Source organism: Salmo salar, chromosome 03, assembly GCF_965601325.2.
Source record: "Salmo salar chromosome 03, fSalSal1, whole genome shotgun sequence".
Lineage (NCBI taxonomy): Eukaryota > Metazoa > Chordata > Actinopteri > Salmoniformes > Salmonidae > Salmo > Salmo salar.
Genome location: NC_138293.1, coordinates 31,486,441 through 31,509,779, shown reverse-complemented (window position 1 = coordinate 31,509,779; position 23,339 = coordinate 31,486,441). Strand labels below are relative to the sequence as shown.

General features: G+C 43.8%; 1 protein-coding gene across 1 annotated transcript in view; it reads left to right on the top strand.

Annotated features, from left to right (window-relative positions):
* The window catches only part of LOC106599721 (adenylate cyclase type 1), a 69,322-nt gene extending 45,983 nt beyond the window's left edge, over positions 1–23,339 (top strand). Inside the window, exons 8-19 of the mRNA XM_014191020.3 lie at positions 7,915–8,070; positions 9,812–10,006; positions 10,174–10,271; positions 10,617–10,701; positions 11,240–11,329; positions 11,497–11,762; positions 16,025–16,154; positions 17,080–17,196; positions 19,185–19,331; positions 19,422–19,520; positions 19,659–19,898; positions 21,090–23,339. Of these exons, the coding sequence (XP_014046495.1) occupies positions 7,915–8,070; positions 9,812–10,006; positions 10,174–10,271; positions 10,617–10,701; positions 11,240–11,329; positions 11,497–11,762; positions 16,025–16,154; positions 17,080–17,196; positions 19,185–19,331; positions 19,422–19,520; positions 19,659–19,898; positions 21,090–21,497 (2,031 nt within the window). The 3' untranslated portion in view covers positions 21,498–23,339. The remainder of the gene's footprint in view (positions 1–7,914; positions 8,071–9,811; positions 10,007–10,173; positions 10,272–10,616; positions 10,702–11,239; positions 11,330–11,496; positions 11,763–16,024; positions 16,155–17,079; positions 17,197–19,184; positions 19,332–19,421; positions 19,521–19,658; positions 19,899–21,089) is intronic.

Sequence of the window (23,339 nt, the reverse complement as noted above, 5' to 3'; positions counted from 1 at the left end):
AATGGGCCATCATCGTTCCATGGCTCTTGTTCGGTCAGATCTCCCTCCAGAAGACTCAAAACACTTTGTAAAGGCTGGTGACATCTAGTGGAAGCAATAGGAAGTGCCAAAATATTCCTAAACCCCTGTGTTTTTCAATGGGATAGGTTTAAAGTCAATACAACACATCAGGTATCCACTTCCTGTCAGAAAATGTCTCAGGGTTTTGCCTGCCAAATGAGTTTTGTTATACTCACAGACACCATTCAAACAGTTTTGGAAACTTTAGAGTTTTCTATCCATATATAATAAGTATATGCATATTCTAGTTACTGGGTAGGATTAGTAACCAGATTAAATCGGGTACATTTTTTTTATCCAGACGTGCAAATGCTGCCCCCTAGACCCAACAGGTTAACAGTGCAGCTCTTGATTGTAGAATTTGGAGTGGAAAAATGAGATGCTTAGCATAACAATGAAACCACTTAAACTAGTACAACACTTCCACTAATGGTTGGCACAAATACAACGTATTTTAGACCATGCCCCCAAATATGCTAATGAGCCCACGCCAGCACATTGCCCCCAATGGCCTTCACAGGAAGGCCAAAAAGAATATCACAGACATCAACCACCCGAGCCATGGCCTGTTCACCCCGCTGTCATTCAGAAGGCGAGGTCAGTATAGATGCATCAAAGCAGGGACCGAGAGACTGAAAAACGGCTTCTATCAGACTGTTAAATAGCCATCACTAGTCGGCTTGCACCCGGTTACTCAACCCTGCACCTTAGAGGCTGCTGCCTTTATATAAACTCAGCAAAAAAAGAAACGGCCCCTTTTCAGGACCCTGTCTTTCAAAGATAATTCGTAAAAATCCAAATATCTTCACAGATCTTCATTGTAAAGGGTTTAAACACTTTCCCATGCTTGTTCAATGAAACAAACAATTAATGAACATGCACCTGTGGAACAGTCGTTAAGACACTAACAGCTTACAGACGGCAGGCAATTAAGGTCACAGTTATGAAACCTTAGGACACTAAAGATGCCTTTCTACTGACTCTGAAAAACAAAAGAAAGATGCCCAGGGTCCCTGCTCATCTGTGTGAACGTGCCGTAGGCATGCTGCAAGGAGGCATGAGGACTGCAGATGTAGCCAGGGCAATAAATTGCAATGTCCATACTGTGAGACGCCTAAGACAGTGCTGCAGGCAGACAGGATGGACAGCTGATTGTCATTACAGTGGCAGACCACGTGTAACAACACCTGCACTGGATCGGTACATCCGAACATCACACCTGCGGGACAGGTACAGGATGGCAACAACAACTGCCCGAGTTACACCAGGAATGCACAATCCCTCCATCAGTGCTCAGACTTTCTGCAATAGGCTGAGAGAGGCTGGACTGAGGGCTTGTAGGCCTGTTGTAAGGCAGATCCTCACCAGACATCACCGGCAACAACGTCGCCTATGGGCACAAACCCACCGTCGCTGGACCAGACAGGGCTGGCAAAAAGGGCTCTCCACTGACGAGTCGTGGTTTGTCTCACCAGGCGTGATGGTCGGATTCGCGTTTATCGTCGAAGGAATGAGCGTTACACCAAGGCCTGTACTCTGGAGCGGGATCGGGATCGATTTGGAGGTGGAGGGTCCGTCATGGTCTGGGGCGGTGTGTCACAGCATCATTGGACTGAGCTTGTTGTCATTACAGGCAATCTCCATGCTGTGCGTTACAGGGAAGACATCCTCCTCCCTCAGATGGTACCCTTCCTGCCGGCTCATCCTGACATGACCCTCCAGCATGACGATACCACCAGCCATACTGCTCGTTCTGTGCGTGATTTCCTGCAAGACAGGAATGTCGGTGTTCTGCCAGTGCCAGCAAAGAGCCCGGATCTCAATCCCATTGAGCACATCTGGGACCTGTTGCATCGGAGGGTTAGGGCTAGGGCCATTACCCCAGAAATGTCCGGGAACTTGCAGGTGCCTTGGTGGAAGAGTGGGGTAACATCTCACAGCAAGAACAGGCAAATCTGGTGCAGTCCATGAGGAGGAGATGCACTGCAGTACTTAATGCAGCTGGTGGCCACACCAGATACTGACTGTTACTTTTGATTTTGACCCCCCCCCCCTTCCTTTGTTCAGGGACACATTATTCAATTTCTGTTAGTCACATGTCTGTGGAACTTGTTCAGTTTATGTCTCAGTTGTTGAATCTTATGTTCATACAAATATTTACACAGATTAAGTGTGCTGAAGATAAACGCAGTTGACATTGAGAGGACGTTTCTTTTTTTTGCTGAGTTTAAATAGACTTGGAATCACTGGCCACTTTAATGATGGAACACTAGTCACTACACCTGCAACTAGTCACTTTAATGTTTACATACTGCTTTACTCATCTCATATGTATATTCTGTATTCTATTCTACTGTATTTAGTCAAAGCCACTTCCGACATTGCTTGATCTAATATTTATATATTTCTTAATTCCATTCTTTTACTTTTAGATTGTTGTGAATTGTTAGATACTCTTGCACTGTTGGAGCTAGGAACACAAGCATTTCGCTACACATGCCATAGCATCTGCTGAATATGTTCATGTGACCAATAACTTGATTTTACCTACATTTCAAAGTTCAGTGAAAGTAAGGTAAAAAACAAGTCATTTTACAACAATGAGACCTTAATTTAACTGTAAAAATACTGTATTTGTACTGCAACTCAGTAGCTAGTAACAGTAATTTCACAGTAAGTTAATTTTTAAGTGTGCAATAAGCACATCTGAATTATCCTATAAGTATAACTGTAGAACCTGTCATTGGTTTTGCCTAGAATTAGAGGGTTCTTCAAGAGAGGGTTCTAAATGGGACTCAAAGGGTTCCTCTACAGCAGGGTTCCCAAACTTGCGGTTCGGGAGCCGGATTTGGCCCGTGGGTGATTTTATTTGGCCCCTCAAGTTTTCTGAGCAAATGTGTTTTTTGAATTACATTTTTGGATGGTTGGACATAAGACACCAGCAAATCAGCTCCAACTGATTTACATTTTGGAACTCTGTTCCAAAGTATTCCCACGCATAATGGAGATATACAGTATGAGATCATATACAAATGTAAGCAAGGTTTGAAATTATTATGTTGTAGTCAAATATTATATCTGTTTCTTGCTGTCAATTTGCAGTCCACAAATCATTTGTAATTATGTTCTGGACCACTGACCATCCGCTCAAAAAATAATCGTCACAAGGCTGAATCTAGTTGATGATCTCTGGCCTACAGGGACAAATTACAGATTGTTTATCGGTTCTAATCTTTTAACAATCTTTATGATACCCACAGAACCAGTGGCGGAGCAGGAAATTCAGGTTGTGGAAACCAAGAGGTTGTGAGTTCAAATCCCAAGCGAGGTTGACTCCCAAGTCTTAAGATTTTGCTAGTCTCCAAAACTACGCCCATCATTATTGTATTTTCCAGCATGCTCTATTGCAGTTAGATTTTTTTTAATTGTTCATTTCAATATCTGTGTTTTTGAATGTACAGTTGAAGTCGGAGTTTACATACACTTAGGTTGGAGTCATTAAAACTTGTTTTTCAACCACTCCACACATTTCTTGTTAACAAACTATAGTTTTGGCAAGTCGGTTAGGACATCTACTTTGTGCATGACACAAGTCAATTTTCCAATAATTGTTTACAGACAGATTATTTAACTTATAATTCACTGTTTCACAATTCCAGTGGGTCAGAAGTTTACATACACTAAGTTGACTGTGCCTTTAAACAGCTTGAAAAAAATTCCAGTAAATTATGTCATGGCTTTAGAAGCTTCTGATAGGCTAATTGACATCATTTGAGTCAATTGGAGGTGTACCTGTGGATGTATTTCAAGGCCTACCTTCAAACTTAATGCCTCTGCTTGACATCATAGGAAAATCAAAATAAATCAGCCAAGACCTCAGAAAAAAATTGTAGACCTCCACAAGTCTGGTTCATCCTTGGTAGCAATTTCCAAACGCCTGAAGGTACCACGTTCATCTGTACAAACAATAGTACGCAAGTATAAACACCATGGGACCACGCAGCTGTCATAACGCTCAGGAAGGAGACGCGTTCTGTCTCCTAGAGATGAACGTACTTTGGTGCGAAAAGTGCAAATCAATCCCAGAACAACGGCAAAGGACCTTGTGAAGATGCTGGAGGAAACACTTACAAAAGTATCTATATCCACAGTAAAACGAGTCCAATATCAACATAACCTGAAAGGCCGCTCAGCAAGGAAGAAGCTACTGCTCCAAAACCGCCATAAAAAAGCCAGACTATGGTTTGCAACTGCACATAGGGACAAAGATTGTACTTTTTGGAGAAATGTCCTCTGGTCTGATGAAACAAAATTAGAACTGTTTGGCAATAATGACCATCGTTATGTTTGAAAGAAAAAGGGGGAGGCTTGCAAGCCGAAGAACGCCATCCCAACCGTGAAGCACGGGGGTGGCAGCATCATGTTGTGGGGGTGCTTTGCTGCAGGAGGGACTGGTGCACTTCACAAAATAGATGGCATCATGAGGGAGGAAAATTATGTGGATATATTGAAGCTTGTGGAAGGCTGAAATGTTTGATCCACGTTAAACAATTTAAAGGCAATGCTACCAAATACTAATTGAGTGTGTGTAAACCTCTGACCCACTGGGAATGTGATGAAAGAAATAAAAGCTGAAATAAATCATTTTCTCCACTATTATTCTGACATGTCACATTCTTAAAATAAAGTGGTGATCCTAACTGACCTAAGACAGGGAATTTTTACAAGGATTAAATGTCAGAAATTGTTACAAGGATTAAATGTCAGTAATTGTGAGAAACTGAGTTTAAATATGTTTGGCTAAGGTGTATGTAAACTTCCGACGTCAACTGCACATTGATTGATTGATTGATTAATTAATCAATCTTATGCTACACAAAGATAAATAACATACATTTTTCTAAACTATTCCAATCTGTTAGTTGGGCTGTTAAAAAAATGGCATAGCTTTCAAATAGGCACATTCTTCTCTTCTCCTCTACCCTGCAACTCTTCCCCCAGGTCCTTGATGTGAAAGAGATGTGTTTTCTGTTAATATGCCTGATAAAATAGTGGTTAATAAACAACTCTAAAAGGGCCTCATAAAATTAGTTTCCTGAGCTTTATTTTCCCTGGTTTCATTTTTTTTATTCAATATTAAAATTATTAGTAGACAAACAACGAAATGTATGTTCTCAGTCCATGTCAATGCTTAAATCACATCAGAGGACAATTCTTGAGATCTGGGGGAAAAAAATGTTTTAGATGTTTGAGTGTATTTTCCCTTTGATTGTGCATCCAACAAGAGAGGATGTGGGGTTTCTGCTGTTAGGCCTACTGCTGCAGCACATCATGGCAGGGTTTGCTAAACAATCACCACTCAATTTATACAAATAAATAATCATGATGTGGTATGGTCAGGTAAGCCTACTTTGCCGAAGGTTTTTGGGGAAAGTCTTTAACTACCCAAAAGACGGTAACATTAGCAATGCTAACTGGCTACGTACAGAGCAGACAAACGCACACACCAAACAGACAGAAGGGAAATATTGCTGGAATTTAATGGGCAGATATTATGTTACATTTGGCCTTTTAAATAGAATAGTGGCTAGCCAGGGGTGGGATAATGTCAATGTGACATTAATTGGGTAGTAGCCGGAAGCCTTTCTGTTTATCACAGTTTGCGATGGAACACATGAAAACATTTATGTATACTGAACAAAAATATAAACTCGACATGTAAAATGTTGGTCTCATATTTCATGAGCTGAAATCAAAGATCCCAGAAATGTTCCATACACACAAAAAGCGTATTTCTCTCATTTTGTGCACAAATTTGTTTACATCCTTGTTAGTGAGCATTTCTCCTTTGCCAAGAACTTATGCCGGGGACAATAAAAGGCCACTCTAAAATGTGCAGTTTTATCAAACAACACAATGCTACAGATGTCTCAAGTTTTGAAGGAGCGTGCAATTGGCATGCTGACTGCAGGAATGTCACCAGAACGTTTGCTGGAGCATTTAATGTTCATTTCTCTACCATAAGCCACCTCCAATGTCTTTATAGAGAATTTGGCATTATGTCCAACCGGCCTCACAACCGCAGACCATGTGTAACCACACCAGCCCAGGACCTTCACATCCGGCTTCTTTACCTGCGGGATAGTCTTAGACCAGCCACCTGGACAGCTGATGAAACTGAGGAGTATTTCTATCTGTAATAAAGCCCACACCCATGGCTGTGCCCCTGACAAGTCATGTGAAATCTATAGATTAGGGCCTAATTTATGTATTTCAATTGACTGATTTCCTTATATGAACTGTAACTCAGTAAAATCTTTGAAATTGTTGCATGTTGTGTTCATATTTTTGTCCTGTATACTTTAAAAATCGATTGGTGAGTTACTCATACAGTAGGTTAGCTGCGAGCTACACTACCTGTTGGAGACCCCTGAGTTAGACCATTCTGGTCAGACCAGCTTGACTAGCGTCTGACCTGCACTGACCAGCATAGACCAGCATTGACCAGCTTGAAATGTATGCTGGTCTATGCTGAAGTAACTTTGATATATAGTACTGGACATAACCTTGGTCATACTGTATGTGGACAGATGTAGTTTGACTGCTAGAACGGACAGATAATACATTTTAAAGGAACCTACCTGTTAAATGTAGTCCAGATTTAAAAAAGACTTAACCTCTCATTAACTTTCGTTTTCAACATAAGGTGAAACATAATCGGTCTGAACTGAACAGTATTTCAGTCCTGTACTACTGTAGGCCTACATGTTCAACATGCTGTGTTTATTGTAGAAAGTGTTGGGTATGTTTTTCATTGAGTTGTCACTCAGTCACGGTTGTTCAGATCCGATGGGTTCCCTTACAGTCTCCCTGATGTTTGGCCTCAGCTCTGACACTGTCTTGTCAACAGCCTGTGGCAGCAACACACACACACACACACACACACACACACACACACACACACACACACACACACACACACACACACACACACACACACACACACACACACACACACACACGACCCCCCCCCCCCCCCGCCCCATCCCCTTCTAGTCTTCACATCTCCAACAGATGTGCCACTAGCAGCATTCTTATATCCATGTCAGTTCATAATCATCTCTCCTCTCCTGCTATCCCCTTCTCATACCCTGCAGACTTTATTCGGTCTGGAGAGGGGGTCTAACTTCCTGATGCCTGTGTATTTATCCAGCGCTGCTTGGCTATTCATCTGGTACACTGTAAAGAAATGCACAATGCACACTCTGGTGAGGTGCGGAAAAACGGAAGATAAACAACCAAGGCTCTTTAGCAGAGACGTTGGTTAATAAATCCACAAGCAAGGAGAGATGAGTGTATGATTGTTTTGTTGTTGTTGCGTTGTTGTCCGTCAGGTTTCAGATTATGTAAGAGCTTTATGTGGATCCTTATGTGAACCTTCACAGTAGTGTCACTATTGTCTCCGGGGGGCCGTTTAGCCATCCAGGCCTCTTCTGCTCTCCTCCTCTGTCAGATGCGGGACACTTGACTAAGGTTACGTCCCAAATGGCTCTCTATTTAGAGAATTCCTTTTTGAAGTAGTGCACTAAATAGGAAATAGGGTGCCATTTGAAACACATGCTCGGTTAATCCTCTTGATAGACGAGCCGACAGCTCTGCTTCATCAAAGAGAAGAGACCGAGAAGAGGCGCAGTAGGGAGAGTTGGTGTTTGTGTGCATGTGTTTGTGTACTGTAATCTGAGACGAAAACGTAGTTATCCGTGAACGTATGACGTGTATCTACAGTACATTTCCTGTAAGTATGTATCATAGTGTGTATCCTAATCCCTGCTCTCACTGCTTGTTTGTTGACAGATATTCCCAGGATTGATTCTATCGGATATAAAGCCTGCCAAAAAGATGAAGTTTAAGACGGTTTGCTACTTGCTTGTGCAGCTCATGCACTGTAGGAAGATGTTTAAGGCTGAGATCCCCTTCTCAAATGCCATGAACTGTGAGGACGGTGACAAGGTAAGATCTTTGAGTGTCTGTTTGTGTGTGTGTGTGTGTGTGTGCGGTGTAAGGGAATGTAGAGACAAAGGGAGAAGGTATGTGTGTGTACATGTGTACATACATGTGTACGTGTGTGTGAGCATGCATGTGCGTGTACTTGTCTGCGTGCAATGTGTGCTTCCCAACCAACCAGACTTTGTTGACCTTCATCAGTTTACTTTCAATTCCTTTGGTAATATGGCTGATTGTCAGTGTGTTACCTTGACCTTATGTCCCTGTAAAGATATCCTGAAGTCTGGCTTCAGTTCAACTCTGGCTCAGGATATTTAAATCCCGATACTCAGGTCTGTGTAGGTGTGTGTGGGAAAGGAGATGTAATGCAGCGGATAAGAGCCAAAAGAAATCTCGCCCTTTCAGATAAAAACATCAAACTTAGTACAATCATTCTGTAAAGGGCATAAGAATCTCTGTGGTTACATTTATATAATATGTCACAGAGCTCTGATGCTTGTGAGAACCCTGGATGAAAGCATGTAAACATAGCTTTCAAAAGAGAGGGGATTGGAGTGAAGTTAAAATATACTCGACACAGACTGAGATATTCAGATTCAGGCCACACACACACACACACACACATACTCTCTCCAGGCTGTCGGAAATGACAAATGAACTCGGAGAGAGAGGGAGAGGGAGAGTGGGAGATGGGAGACGAGGAAGGAGTGAAAGGATGAGTGCGCTCGGAGCAGCCGTGGGTGTATGATGTGATGAGTGTCCTATGCTCCTCGGACCATCTCCAAACAATTGGGTCACATGCAGGGTGGGAGATGGAGAGACTAAAGAGAGAGACTAGAGGGAAAGCGAGAGGGCGACGGGAGAGGAAAGGGGTGAGAGACAGGCTTACAACACAGCCACGGAAACACTAATTAGCGTAATCAATGCACACACGCCCCCAAAGCAGCCGAGAGAAAGTGAGGGGTGATGAGGATGAAGTCAGTGGGGTGTGTGTTTGTTAACCTTCCTCAACCGTCCTCATTCGTTCTGTCGCCCCATCCCCCATCCCCATTTATGAAGCCACTCTTTTCAGCCGCTCCTCGCTTACCCACTGTCTCTCACGCTGTGATGCTGATGGGCCTCAGTCTGTACAGCTCACTGGCTTTCTTCTTTCATCCAGGAAGACTCAATCAGGCTACATCCCAAATGGCACCCTGTGCCCTATATAGTACACTGCAAGTCAAAAGTAGATCACCACGAAGAGCACCGTTTGGGGCACGTCCTCATTCTCTCTGGTGTCAAATCACTGCTTTTGCTCTGCTGCTCCACATAGCCTACTGTACAATAATGACGCTTCCAAAGAACTATCAAGAAAAGGGGGTTCAGTTGGGGTCAGAGAATCAATGTTAACTGTGGAGTAAATCATTTATGTTTGGTTTGTTGTGTGAAGATGAGCATTTAATATGTTGATGCCCCTTATCAATTCATGTGAAGTCAAGTCAACCACAAGGATTGACTTTGTTTGATTTCCCTTGCTCACATTTAAAGATTTGAGAACTATTAAAGATTTGAGAACTTCTTACTCCATGGTGAATTTTGGTGTTTGTTGTTAAGTATAAACTTTCTCTCACCCACAATGATACCCAACAGTGGACAGTAGAGGCCCAGCAATCTATTTCCTCCGTGCCCCATTGTTTTGAACAGCTGGTATAAAACCCTCTAAACATAGTTAAGTCAGGATTCCGTTTCCCACAATTCTGTGCCACAGCGGAGGGCCCTGCGGACGGCTCCAGAGAAGCTGCGGAACCGGACATCGATGTCGGCTAACGTGACCCAGGCCAGCCCGGGAACGCGGGTCAACCGCTACATTGGTCGTCTCATCGAGGCGAGGCAGACCGAGTCAGACACAGCTGACCTCAACTTCCTCACGCTCATGTATAAGTGCTCTGAGCGCGAGCGGAGGGTGAGTAACTATACTACACTTACAACAGACATGCACAGACATACACACGCAAACATTGCAACGTAAGGAATGACCTTTGAATCAGACGTTTTGATAGACGTAGCACCCAGAAGATGCTTTAATCATTATTTAATCTGAGACATCCCTCTCTTTGGTTGCTCTGCCAGTACCACCAGCTCCATGATGAGTACTTCACCAGCGCCGTGGTCCTCTCTCTAATTCTAGCTGCCTTGTTCGGCCTTGTCTACCTTCTCATCCTACCACAGTATGTACTAGATTATTCTAGGATATCTGAGAGCAGCACATTCTGTACCTCTATCTCTTTCTCTGTGCCTCTCTTTTTATCTCTCTCTCGCTCTCTCTCTCTCTCGCGCATTTTAGTATATATCTGACAGCGACACACTGTCTTTCTAGCTCTCTGTCGCTCTTTCTCTCTTTCATTTCACTGTATGATATCTAACAGCAACGTATACTCTCTCTCTCTCTTTTCTTTTGGTCTGCTGCATCTTGAGTTGACTTCCACAGGCTCTGTCCACTAACTCACTACCTCTACTTCTTCTCCTCCTCCTGTCTTTCCCCTATTCCTCCTCTCTCCTGCTGCTGTCACCAGGGGAACAGTGGTCCTGGTCCTACTGGTCTTCTGCATCTGTTTCCTAGTAGCTTGTATCATGTACCTGCATGTCACAAAATTACAGGTAAATGCCTGCTTGATGCCTTGGTCCAACTGATTTAACATGTCGTTCTTTTAGTTATTCACTCACTTTTCTGAGGGGGTTGATTTGCTGTAAGTGATTTTCCATTGGTAGGTCAAACTCTTGGCCCAAGCTATGTCACTTTTGATAATTTTGTTAATTTTGCAAATACTACGTTTTTCTGCTGACCTGTGCAAATATGAAATAATATTTTAGTCGGTAGTTGATAATAATATTATGTATGAAATTGATGTCAATGGCCTTCAGAAAACTTTTCAAAGTTCACTCAGTTTGCCTTCAAACTCAATGCTAAGTCTATTAATTTCAGCTTTTGTTGAGGTTGACGGATTGACTTTTTCCAACTTCCCCAACCCCCTCAGCTAATATTACATAAATTAAGTTATAATTCTTTTCAAATTCAAATTCTGTGTGGTAAGCTTTTTCTACTCTCCCTCCCCTTTCATCCTTAATCTGTTTCTCTTTGTGTCTATTCTCTCTCTCTCTCTCTCTCTCTCTCTCTCTCTCTCTCTCTGTCACTCAGTGTTTTCCAGGCTGCCTCACCATTCAGATCCGTACTGTTCTGTGTGCTCTCATAGTGCTCTTAATCTATGCTGTAGCCCAGGCCTGTGTGGTAAGTAGGGTTAACAACAAGGCACTAAAACAACAGTATTCATGATATTCATTGCAATACACTTGAAATCATAAATGTAAATGTCATGCAAATCAAATATGCAAAGAACCAACTTCTGAGTTACTGCTTGAGGGTTTTTACCATTCTCTCCTCTGCTTCTCTGCCAGGTGGGCTGCATGCCATGGCTGTGGGGCAGTGCCCACCACTCTAACAGTTCCATTGTCATCATTGACACGAGCGACGATGCCAACCGCACCATGATGGAGCTGCCGTGCGACGGCATCCGCTATGCCTTCCTGTCGTGCATTGTGGGCACGCTGACACTGGCGCTCTTCCTGCGCGTCTCCTGGATGCCAAAGATGGCCCTGTTGCTCCTGCTGGGGGTGCTGTATGTCACCGTGCTGGAGCTCAGCGGATTCAGACGCACCGCCGGGTAAGAGAGAGGACAGAACATACATATATACACACACACAGGCACACATACACCGCCGGGTGAGGGAGAATACACACACACACACACACCACACACACACACACACACACACACACACACACACACACACACACACACACACACACACACACACACACACACACACACATTGTGTATATAAACAAGCACACACACCAGTGGAGGCTGCTGAGGGGAGGACGGCTCTAAATAATGACTCTAATGGAATAAATGGAATGGTATCAAACACATGTTTGATACCATGCCATTCAATCCATTCCAGCCATACACTAAATTCCAGCCATTATTATGAGCCTTCCTCCCCTCAGCAGCCTCCACTGACACAAACACAGGAGGGCGAGAGGGGAAAAAAAACGAACGGACAAATACATCCACCATCCTCCCACTGTCAGTCCTGAAGCTATAGCCCTCAGATTTACTATGCTCCCCCTGCCACTCACGTATCTAAGGCCATGATTGATTTTACATGACAGTAGTGTCAGCTACGGTTTCCTCTTGGTTTGATTAGGAGTGGGAACAAGCAAACAACAGTCACAGGGATATTTCCATTTTGTGGGGACGTGTGTAGGAGGAGAGGAGTCTTTGCTTATCCTCGACCTGCGCACTCTCACATGGGAACTGTTTGAAGAGGAGACACACAGTACATGGTCATTAACTCTATACCAAAAGGCTGAGCTGACAATGTATGCTTTTGCTTGATTCAGCCATGCATGTTAGCTACTCCTACTCAGTACCCAGGACCTAGTGCAGCTTAGAGCACAGACCCATTGTATAGATACAAACAGATCACTTACTGCATGAATCATCAACTATATTCAGCCACGGGGCAATTTTTTTCTTGAGCAGATGGTCAGGGGGCTGGAACATAATTACAAATAATTTGTAGACTGCAAATTGACCGCACGAAGCCCAAACAGATAATAATATTTGACTAAAACGTAACAATTTCAAACCATGCTTACATTTGTCTACAATCACATTATTGTTGGACATAAAAGACTGTTAAAACACCAGCAAATCAGCTCCAAGGGATTTTAATTCAGGAAAATCTGGTGAAAGTATTCCCACGCAGTGTCTCTCTATTATGTGTGGCAATACTTTGGAAAGGATTTCCAACAATAAAACTCTTGTTCAGAAATCCTGAGCAAATAAAAACTTGGGGACCGCCGGTTGGAGAACCCTGGCTTACTGTATAACGCTGGGATACTCTGATATCATTGAGATGGAAAACTACTTGTTGTTCTCCAAAGGGGTCTTATTATCTGTAAATACTGTATCTGTGCTGAGTGAATGGTGTTTACATCACTGCTGGTTTAAGTCACCCTGTCCGGGTTTTCCTGCGGTTGTGGCTGACATGGTACAGTTGATGATATCACTGTTGGTTCTCACTGGTGGTTTCATCCACAGGCCACCCCCTTCATTTTTTGTGTAGTGGTCCAGACCTAATGTATGTTGCTGACATCAAATTTGGTTCTCACAAAGTGGGGGGTCCCTGTCCCTCCACATCTCCCCTGTGAAGTTGTACTCCCCACTGTATTTATGTGGTCCCCCACTCCCCCTTTTATTAATGATGTGGTACAGTCCTACTGTGTTATGTTGCTGACATCTATGTTAGTTTGTTCCCACAGTGAGGGGGCGCGTCTATCCACATCTCCCCACTTTCACTATTAATTAATGATGTGGTACAGTCCTACTGTGTATGACTTATATTGCCATTTATTTTGGTTTCTCCCACAGTGGGGTTCCATAGTGTTACATGTACAGTGCATTCAGAAAGTATTCAGACCCTTTGACTTTTTCCACATTTTGTTTTACATTACAGCCATATTCTAAAATGGATTTAGAAAAAAATCTTCACACAATACCCCATAATGACAAAGAGAAAACTGATTTGTAGAAATGTTTGCAGAAATACCTTATTTACGTAAGTATTCAGACCCTTTTGCTATGAGACTCAAAATTGAGCTCAGATGCATCCTGTTTCCATTGATCATCCTTGAGATGTTTCTACAACTTGATTGGAGTCCACCTGTGGTAAATTCAATTGATTGGACATGATTTGGAAAGGTACACACCCGTCTATATAAGGTCCCACAGTTTACAGTGCATGTCAGAGCAAAATCCAAGCCATGAGGTCGAAGGGATGTCCATAGAGCTCCATGACAGGATTGTGTCAAGGCACAGGTCTCGGAAAGGGTATCAAAAAATGTCTGCAGCATTGAAGATCCCCCAAGAACAAAGTGGCCTCCATCATTCTTAAATAGAAGAAGTTTGGAACCACCAAGACTCTTCCTAGAGCTGGCAGCCCAGCCAAATTGAGCAATTGGGGGAGAAGGGCCTTGGTCAGGGAGATGACCAAGAAACCGATGATTACTCTGATAAAGCTTCAGAGTTCCTCTGTGGAGATGGGAGAACCTTCGAGAAGGACAACCATCTCCAACTCCACCAATCAGGCCTTTATGTTAGTGGCCAGATGGAAGCCACTCCTCAGTAAAAGGCACATGACAACCCACTTGGAGTTTGCCAAAAGGCACCTAAAGGACTCTCAGACCATGAGAAACAATATTCTCTGGTCTGATGAAACCAAGATTGGACTTTTTGGACTCGTTCTTACTATGTCATTATTGGGTATTGTGTCTAGATTGATGAGGGGGGAAAACGATTTAATCCATTTCAGAATAAGTCTGTAATGTTACAAAATTTAGAAAAAGTAGAGGTGTCTGAATACTTTCCGAATTCACTGTATGCACTGAACAGGTCTACAGAGGACGTCATCTCCATAGCTTTACACTCTGCCCTGACTCACCTGGGCTAAACCAACACCTATGTGAGAATGCTGTTCATAGACTTTAGCACAGTATTCAATACAGTCATTCCCTCTAGGCTGGTCACCAAACTCCATGACCTCGGGATCAGCCCCTCTCTCTGTAACTGGACTTTGGACTTCCTAACCAACAGACCCCAGTCTGTCAGGTTAGACAATTTCACCTCCTCAACCCTGAACCTGAACACCGGTGTGCCACAGGGCTGCGTGCTGAGCCCCCTCCTGTACTCCCTCTTCACCTATGACTGCGTTCCTGTACACGGGTTCCAACACCATCATCAAGTTCGCAGATGACACCGCGGTGGTAGGCCTGATCAGTGACAATGATGAGTCAGCCTACAGGGAGGAGGTCAAGCACCTGGCTGCATGGTGCGCTGACAACAACCTGGTCCTCAATGCAAAGAAAACCAAGGAGCTCATTGTGGATTACAGGAAGTCTAAAAGCTGCAGCCACGCCCCAGTTCTAATTGATGGCACTGAGGTGGAGCGTGTGCCCAGCTTCAAATTCCTGGGTGTCTACATCTCCAAGGACCTCTCCTGGACCCTCAACACCTCAACCCTGGTCAAAAAGGCGCAGCAGCGCCTGTACTTTTTGAGTAGGCTGAAGAAGGCCCGCCTGTCTCCCAAGATCCTGGTGAACTTTTACAGCTGCATGGTCGAGAGCATTCTGACTAACTGCGCCACAGTGTGGTTTGGCGGATGCTCTGTGGCCGACCGGAAGGCCCTGCAACGGGTGGTGAAAACCGCCCAGCACATCACTGGTGCCCAGCTCCCTGCCATCGTAGACCTCCAGCGCAAGCGTAGCGTGCGCAGCATCATCAGGGACCCTTCACATCCATGCCACAAACTGTTTTCCCTCCTACCATCAGGCAGGTGGTACAGGTCTCCACGTTCCCGCACTAGCAGGCTCAAGAACAGTTTCTTTCCAGCTACTGTAACCCTGCTGAACTCTGTGGCATGGCACTAGCCATATCCACCCTCCCATCGCTTAGTACTGCCTCTCAGGGACCTTGTTGCACTACTCTCCTTGCACTCTTTACTGGACTCTGACATTGCTTTGCAAAGTCTGATTAAGGACATTATTCAGTTGTACATGTACATGCCTACCTCGGTAACCACATTGCTGCTATCCCTGCATTTCAGTTGCATGCCTCCTTGCACTTGCCATTTGCCTTCAATGCACATTTATACATCCTACTTAATTGTTTCACTTGTACATTTTTTTTACTCAGTTATTTGCACTTCTGGTCATTGACAATAAAGTTGAATCTAATCTAATCTAAAAATATCTCTGGGGGCGGGGGGTCTTTCCATATACCTCAACTCTCCCTTTTAATGAATAATGAGGTACAGTCTTTTTGAAGATTGTTGCTGATGTCTCTGTTGGTTTGTCCCACAGCGGAGGGTCTAATCTCCAGATCCAGGGCTATGAGCCCATCCTGTCCCTGTTGCTGTTCACCAGTGCCCTGGTCCTCCACTCCAGACAGCTGGACCTCAAACTACGACTGGACTTCCTTTGGGCCACACAGGTGTGTGTGTGTGTGACTGTGTGTGTGTCTGTGTATCTGTGTGGGCTGTTGTCCTATGCATAGATCTAGCTAGCTGATGAACACCATGCTTTACTCATCATCCAACCTTCTGTTGTGGCCATATCATGCCAAGTCATATTTTGAGGCTTTTGGCTGCCAAGTGCCAGGCTATTGGCTGTTAATGCTGCTGGCAGATGCTAGCATGGTGATGGCTGATATTGGCATTGTTGGTTACGATAGGACAAGGGGCTGATATTGGCGTGGTTGTGATGGGTTAGAGTTTGAAAAACTTGCTATAGTAGAGGGTAATGGTTACATGTATGAGGAATCACATGGTTACGGTCACTGATAAGGGTGGATAGCTGTGGATTTGTGAGGATTGTGGGCCGAGGTCAGGTCAGGTCACATGAAGGGAGAAGGAACAGTTTTATTACACACATCACTTAACTTCCTGCCTAGCAACACATATGTTTTCTCCATATTCCGGTTGGAGGAACACGGAATCAACGGGGAATAAGCAGGAAATCAGGAATCTTCCATCCAGGATTTGTGGAAAACCAGGGAATTCATTGAAAGTTCACAGAATTTTGTAACCCTAGATAAAACACAGGGTGATATTGGCATGGTTGGTAAGGATAGGTCAGCACAAGTCACTGATATTGACATAGTTTGGTACAATAGAGCCACTTGGCTGGTAGGACAGTTATAGTGTCTAGTAGGGTTTGGCTTTAGGTTTGGACCTTTAACTATTGACTCTACCAAATGCTTGTCCACAATGTCAGGCAAACATGGTGCCTCAGTCCTGGTGTACATTTAGAGCTTATACAGACACCTTGTGGTATGAGCTATCAACTGCAGGCTTGAGTTGTACTTTGGGGAGAATTATTTTATTCAAATTGATGTTTGTGTTTTTGTGTGTTGTCAGGCAGAGGAGGAGAGGGACGGCATGGAGAAGGTCAAGCTGGACAACAGGAGGATTCTCTTCAACCTGCTTCCTGCTCATGTGGCTCAACACTTCCTCCTGTCCAACCCAAGAAACATGGTGTGTCCTACATAGACAGACGGACAGATAGACAGACAGACACAGGCAGGCAGGCAGACAGACACAAACAGCGTCGTTTCATAAAGGATATTACCTTTCCTTCAAAGGATCAATAGTACCTTGGCATATACAGTGCCTTCGGAAAGTATTCAGATCCCTTGACTTTTTCCACATTTTGTTATGTTACAGCCTTATTTTAAAATTGATTAAATCGTTTTTTTCCCCTCATCAACCTACACACAATACCTCATAATGACAAAGCACATTTTTTTGGGGGGGGGGAATGTTTTGCTATTTAAAAAAATATATATATCAAATAAATATAACATTTACATACGTTTTTACACCCTTTACTCAGTACTTTGTTGAAGCACATTTGGCAGCAATTACTGCCTCGAGTCTGCTTTGGTATGATGCAACAAGCTTGGCACACCTGTATATGAGGAGTTACTCTTATTCTTCTCTGCAGATCCTCTCAAGCTCTGTCAGGTTGGATAGGGAGCATCGCTGCACAGCTATTTTCAGGTCTCTCCAGAGATGTTCAATCGGGTTGAAGTCCGGGCACTGGCTGGGCCACTCAAGGACATTCAGAGACTTGCCCCGAAGCCACTCCTGCGTTGTCTTGGTTGTGTGCTTAGGGTTGTTGTCCTGTGGAAGGTGAACCTTCGCCCCCAGTCTGAGGTCCTGAGTGCTCTGGAGCAGGTTTTCATCAAGGATCTCTCTGTACTTTGCTCTGTTCATCTTTCACTCAATCCTAACTAGTCTCCCAGTCCCAGCTGCTGAAAAACATCTCCACAGCATGATGCTGCCACCACCATGCTTCACCGTAGGGATGGTGCCAGGTTTCCTCCAGACGTGACGCTAGAGGTGGAAAAAGTACACAATGTTCATACTTGATTAAAAGTAATGATAACTTAATAGAAATGACTCAAATAAAAGTGAAAGTCACCCGGTAAAATATTCCTTGAGTAAAAGTCTAAAAGTATTTGGTTTTAAATAAACTTAAGCATCAAAAGTGAATTTATAAATAATTTCAAAGTGCTTATATTAAGCAAACCAGACAGCACCATTTAAAAAAATGTATTTACAGATAGTTATGTGCACTCTCCAACATTCAGACATCATTTACAAATGAAGCATTTGTGTTTAATGAGTCTGCCAGATCAGAGGCAGTAGGGATGCCCAGGGATATTCTCTTGACAGGTGTGTGCCTTTCCAAATCATGTCCATTCAATTGAATTTACCACAGGTGGACTCCAATCAAGTTGTAGAAACATCTCAAGGATGATCAATGGAAACAGGATGCATCTGAGTTCAATTTTGAGTCTCATAGCAAAGGGTCTGAATACTTATGTAAATAAGTTATTTCTGTTTTGTATAATTTTTTATTAACATTTTTAAGAACCTGTTTTCTCTCTGTCATTATGGGGTATTGTGAGTAGATTGCTGAGGAAATATTTTTATTTCATCAATTTATTTAATCAAGTCTGTAGCGTAACAAAATGTGGAAAAAGTCAAGGGGTCTGAATACTTTCCGAAGACACTGTATACTGAACAAAATAAATACATGCAACAATTTCAACAATTTTACTGAGTGACACTTCTTATAAGGAAATCAATCATTTGAAATACATTTGTTAGGCCCTAATCTATGGATTTCACATGACTGGTCAGGGGCGCAGCCCACTTGGGAGCCAGGCCCACCTCCTGGGAAGCCAGGCCCAGCCAATCAGAATCAGTTTTTCCCTACTAAAGGGCTTGAATTATCTTGGCAAAGGAGAAATGCTCACTAACAGGGATGTAAACAAATTTGTGCACAACATTTTAGAGAAATAAGCTTTCTGTGCGTATGGAAAGTTTCTGGGATATTTTATTTCAGCTCATGAAACATGGGACCAACACTGTACATGTTGCGTTGATATTTTTGTTCAATACACAGTACATCTATTTGGCCTAGTGACTAAGGTTGGCTATGTGTTTTTCTATAGGATCTGTATTACCAGTCCTATGCCCAAGTCGGAGTGCTGTTTGCTTCCATCCCCAACTTCAATGACTTCTACATTGAGCTGGATGGGAACAACATGGGAGTGGAGTGTCTGAGACTACTCAATGAAATCATCGCTGATTTTGACGAGGTGAGGATGTTGGCTGCTACAGTTTACTGGGATATTAACATTATTTGTTGCCTTCTCCTGTGTATAGGTGTAAATCTAATTTTTCCTCAGCTCATGGATAAAGAATGCTATAAGGACATAGAGAAGATCAAAACCATTGGCAGCACGTATATGGCAGCTGTGGGTCTAGTCCCCACCATCGGAACAAAGGCAAGTGTGTGTGTGTTTGTGGTGCGGTCTTGTGTGTGTTTGTTAAATAAAAAAATAAAAAAATGAATATAACGAGGACAATGAATGAATGTGATAATTAAATGTAACCTTTGTTTACTTCCTTGCTCCCTTCTATAGGACAAAAAATCTGTCTATGATCACCTGAGCACAGTGGCAGACTATGCTATTGAGATGTTCGATGTGCTGGATGAAATCAACTACCAGTCATACAACGACTTTGTCTTGAGAGTGGGTATCAACGTGGGTCCAGTAGTGGCGGGGGTGATCGGGGCCAGGCGGCCTCAGTATGACATCTGGGGGAACACAGTGAACGTGGCCAGCCGCATGGACAGCACCGGAGTCCCTGGCAAGATACAGGTACTGTCAGGGCTGTGCACAAACATACCGACTGTAGGCAAAATGTCAACATTTATAGGCCTATATATTTCCTGCAACAACACACTCACTCATCACATATTGTAGGCAAGCTAGTGCCAGTGACTCCTAGGCCAAGAGACGACATGAGATAATTGACATGGGGAGAAGAGTGGCAAGGTTGCAAGGTTGCAAGATCGAATCCCCGGGCAGACAAGTTAAAAATCTGCCATTCTGCCCCTGAACAAGGCAGTTAACCCACTGTTCGTAGGCCTTCGTTGACTTGCCTAGTTAAATAAAGGTTTAAAAAAAATGCTAATGTAGGCTAAATATGCTAGCTAATTAGATATGCTGTTGGAACAAAGTTGTTTTTACTTGATTTGAGTTTGTTCTGCTGCTGACATCTGCCTCTTACTAACAAGGAGTCAGATTGCCCCATTCTTTGTCCATAACAGTGAGAGACACGAATGACAGATCCAACTCAAAAGTAGCCTCCTACCTACCAGTAGCCTCCTACCTACCAGTAGCCTCCTACCAGTTGGCCTATTCATGTCTCCCCGCCCAATGCCCGCAGCCAGTGGCCACGCATGCAAGTCAGAGGAGTGCGCTCTTTGAGCGGGAAGGCAGGGGAGAGGGTATTTTCTGAGATTTAAGAGCTTCTAAAATCAGATAGTTTGATGTGCATTTTGTTACATTCAAAATTAAAACAAAAATTAAAAGACTACTTTTAAAAAAAACACAGAGCTGCTAGGGCACTTTATCATAGGCCGGCAAGTGCTCAGGCACTGGTTGAGCCCTATCTGTGCATGTGCCATGTGTACTGTACTAAATTATGTGTTATGATTGAGGCCTGTTGATTGGCCTAGAGTAAATCTCATTGTATGACAGTGGTATAATCTCTCTCTCTCTCTCGCTCTCTCTCTCTCTCTCTCTCTCTCTCTCTCTACCTCTCTACCTCTCTCTCTCTCTCTCTCTCTACCTCTCTCTCTACCTCTCTCTCTACCTCTCTACCTCTCTCTCTACCTCTCTCTCTACCTCTCTCTCTCTCTCTCTCTCTCTCTCTCTCTCTCTCTCTCTCTCTCTCTCTCTCTACCTCTCTCTCTCTCTCTCTCTCTCTCTCTCTCTTTCTCTCTCTCTCTCTCTCTCTCTCTCTCTCTCTCTCTCTCTCTCTACCTCCCTCCCTCCCTCCCCAAGGTAACAGAGGATGTGTACCGGATCCTGGGGGATAACTATGACCTGGTGTGCCGGGGCAAGGTCAGCGTGAAGGGTAAGGGTGAAATGCTCACATACTTCCTGGAGGGCAAGGTCCACAGCACCGGCTGTGCCCCCACGTCCTCCGTGGTGCGCTCTGCCAGCCTGAACCGCCGCGCCCACTCCTGCGGCAAGGCCAGCGTTCCCACCAAACTGGGCAGCGTCAACTCTGTCGCCAGCTTCACCGTCCGGGCTAGCATGGTTAGCCTTGGTGGCATGGGTAACAGCAGCTCTAGCCCCAGTGTCAACGTCCACCCCACGCAATGCTTGCCCTCGCACTGCGTGCCTACTCTGGGAGAGGAGGAGGAAGAAGAGGAGACAGAGGTAGATGTGGGAGGAGTGGCTGTGTAGGTAGGTGGAGAGAAGAAGCGCTGCACTATTGTAAACTTGAGCTCCAGGGTCCTGGGCTATAACATCCATCAGGACTAGATCCACTGAGGTACCACTACAGAATGAACCAAGGTCTCCTGTGGGTAACTGGAACACTGGGATAGTGGGACAGTCCACTGCACAATGGATCAATCACAATGGAGGGATGCTCCTCCAGGAGCTACCTGGTTCTGAGGATGGTCAGATTGGATATCTGGACAATCACACCAAGTATAAAATCCCGATTGCAATCAACCCGCGTACTTGATTGGGTTTGTGTAAGTTTTTGTGACAGTAGTTGTGACTTGCTACCGTTTGGAACCACATACAATCAATTGAAGAATTCCAGCTTCCAGGATTGGAACACCATGCTCCTGATGACTTAAGGGTGGCAGCCAGGTGACAGTGTGTTATCCCTCTGTGTGTGCACAGTCCCAACAAGGGGTCATGCACACACAACCCAGTATTATCCACATATAAGAGGACGGATCATGTTATTAATGCTTTTCTATGTCTTCTTCTCTGATTATGCCAAGGATACATTCCATCCTTCACAGTGTAAATACAATCTGTGTACTGTACGTATGGTATGCATGCAAGTGTGTATTTCTACACAAATATTTATATGTGTGTATGCATGTGGGTGTTCTTAAATCTTAAACGAATTAGCACAAATATGTTTTTATACATTCAAAGAGTTCTCAAAATCTCCAAAGGCTTTTGAAAGGTTTTCGGCAGTTCATGAGCTGTTAGTGCTGCTCATACTGCTAGGATAGATTGACTGGTCTGGTTCCCCGTCGAGCGCACACCAAAGCAATGAGCTCCTTTAAGATCCTGTGGTTTAGTACATCGTCCTTCACAACAGGAGCACAAATGCCATCTAGGTCTCTGGATTTCTAGAGCAACGACGGAAAAAGTCATTCAGGCAAAAAGAAAATCAGAAACACTCAATAGGCAGGATATATGATTTACTGCATATGACATTTTTTACGGCTCATGGATCCAAACAAACATGTATCGGATGAGGGTAAGTAATATAGTATTATGTCTAATGTAGGCAACCGGGAGAAATACACACACTTTGTTTGCTTCTGTGACCTTGTTGAGCTCGTGTATTGATCATGGCTTGTTATTTGTCCATTGCTCTGCTCTGATAAGGATTATGTGTGGGAGTGTGTGCCCTGTGTCGGCTACACATGCAGCAGGCTGTGGCCAAGGCTTTGAAAGTGAGGTCGGTACGAGAGGTATTGGGTAAGGTACATTGGCTTTGACCCACAGAGCGATAAGGATGCCGTTATCCCTGAGTCCGACTGACATGCGCTGTAGAACTCTAGTGAATGCCAAACCTGGTGCGGCCGCGTTAGTGTTAACATTAAGTTTACACACCTTCTGTATGTCTTACACACACACACACATCCAGCGACATACACATGCTCGCACCTTCACACATGCTTTTAAACAAACCCACACACACACACACACACAAAATCAGTATTCTGCAAATAAGTACAGACTTAGCAACCTACGTAGGAGCTGTAGAATCACAGTTTCCAGCTCCCATACCGTAGATTAAGCCTGACCATTAGATCGATACAGTAGGTGACAACTTTCACTTGATCTGCAAAAATGTACATCCAGTTTCAAGTATTTTGCCTTACTTCTATGAAAGCTTACAGTGACTGAAACATGCCTTTTTAGCTCATCACTTTGATACACAGACAATGGTACTTTTGTAAATAGATTACTACGGCTATAAACAACGTATCTTGTACAGTTATCTCAGATTTTGTAATAAACACATTTATTGATGTACAAAATACATGA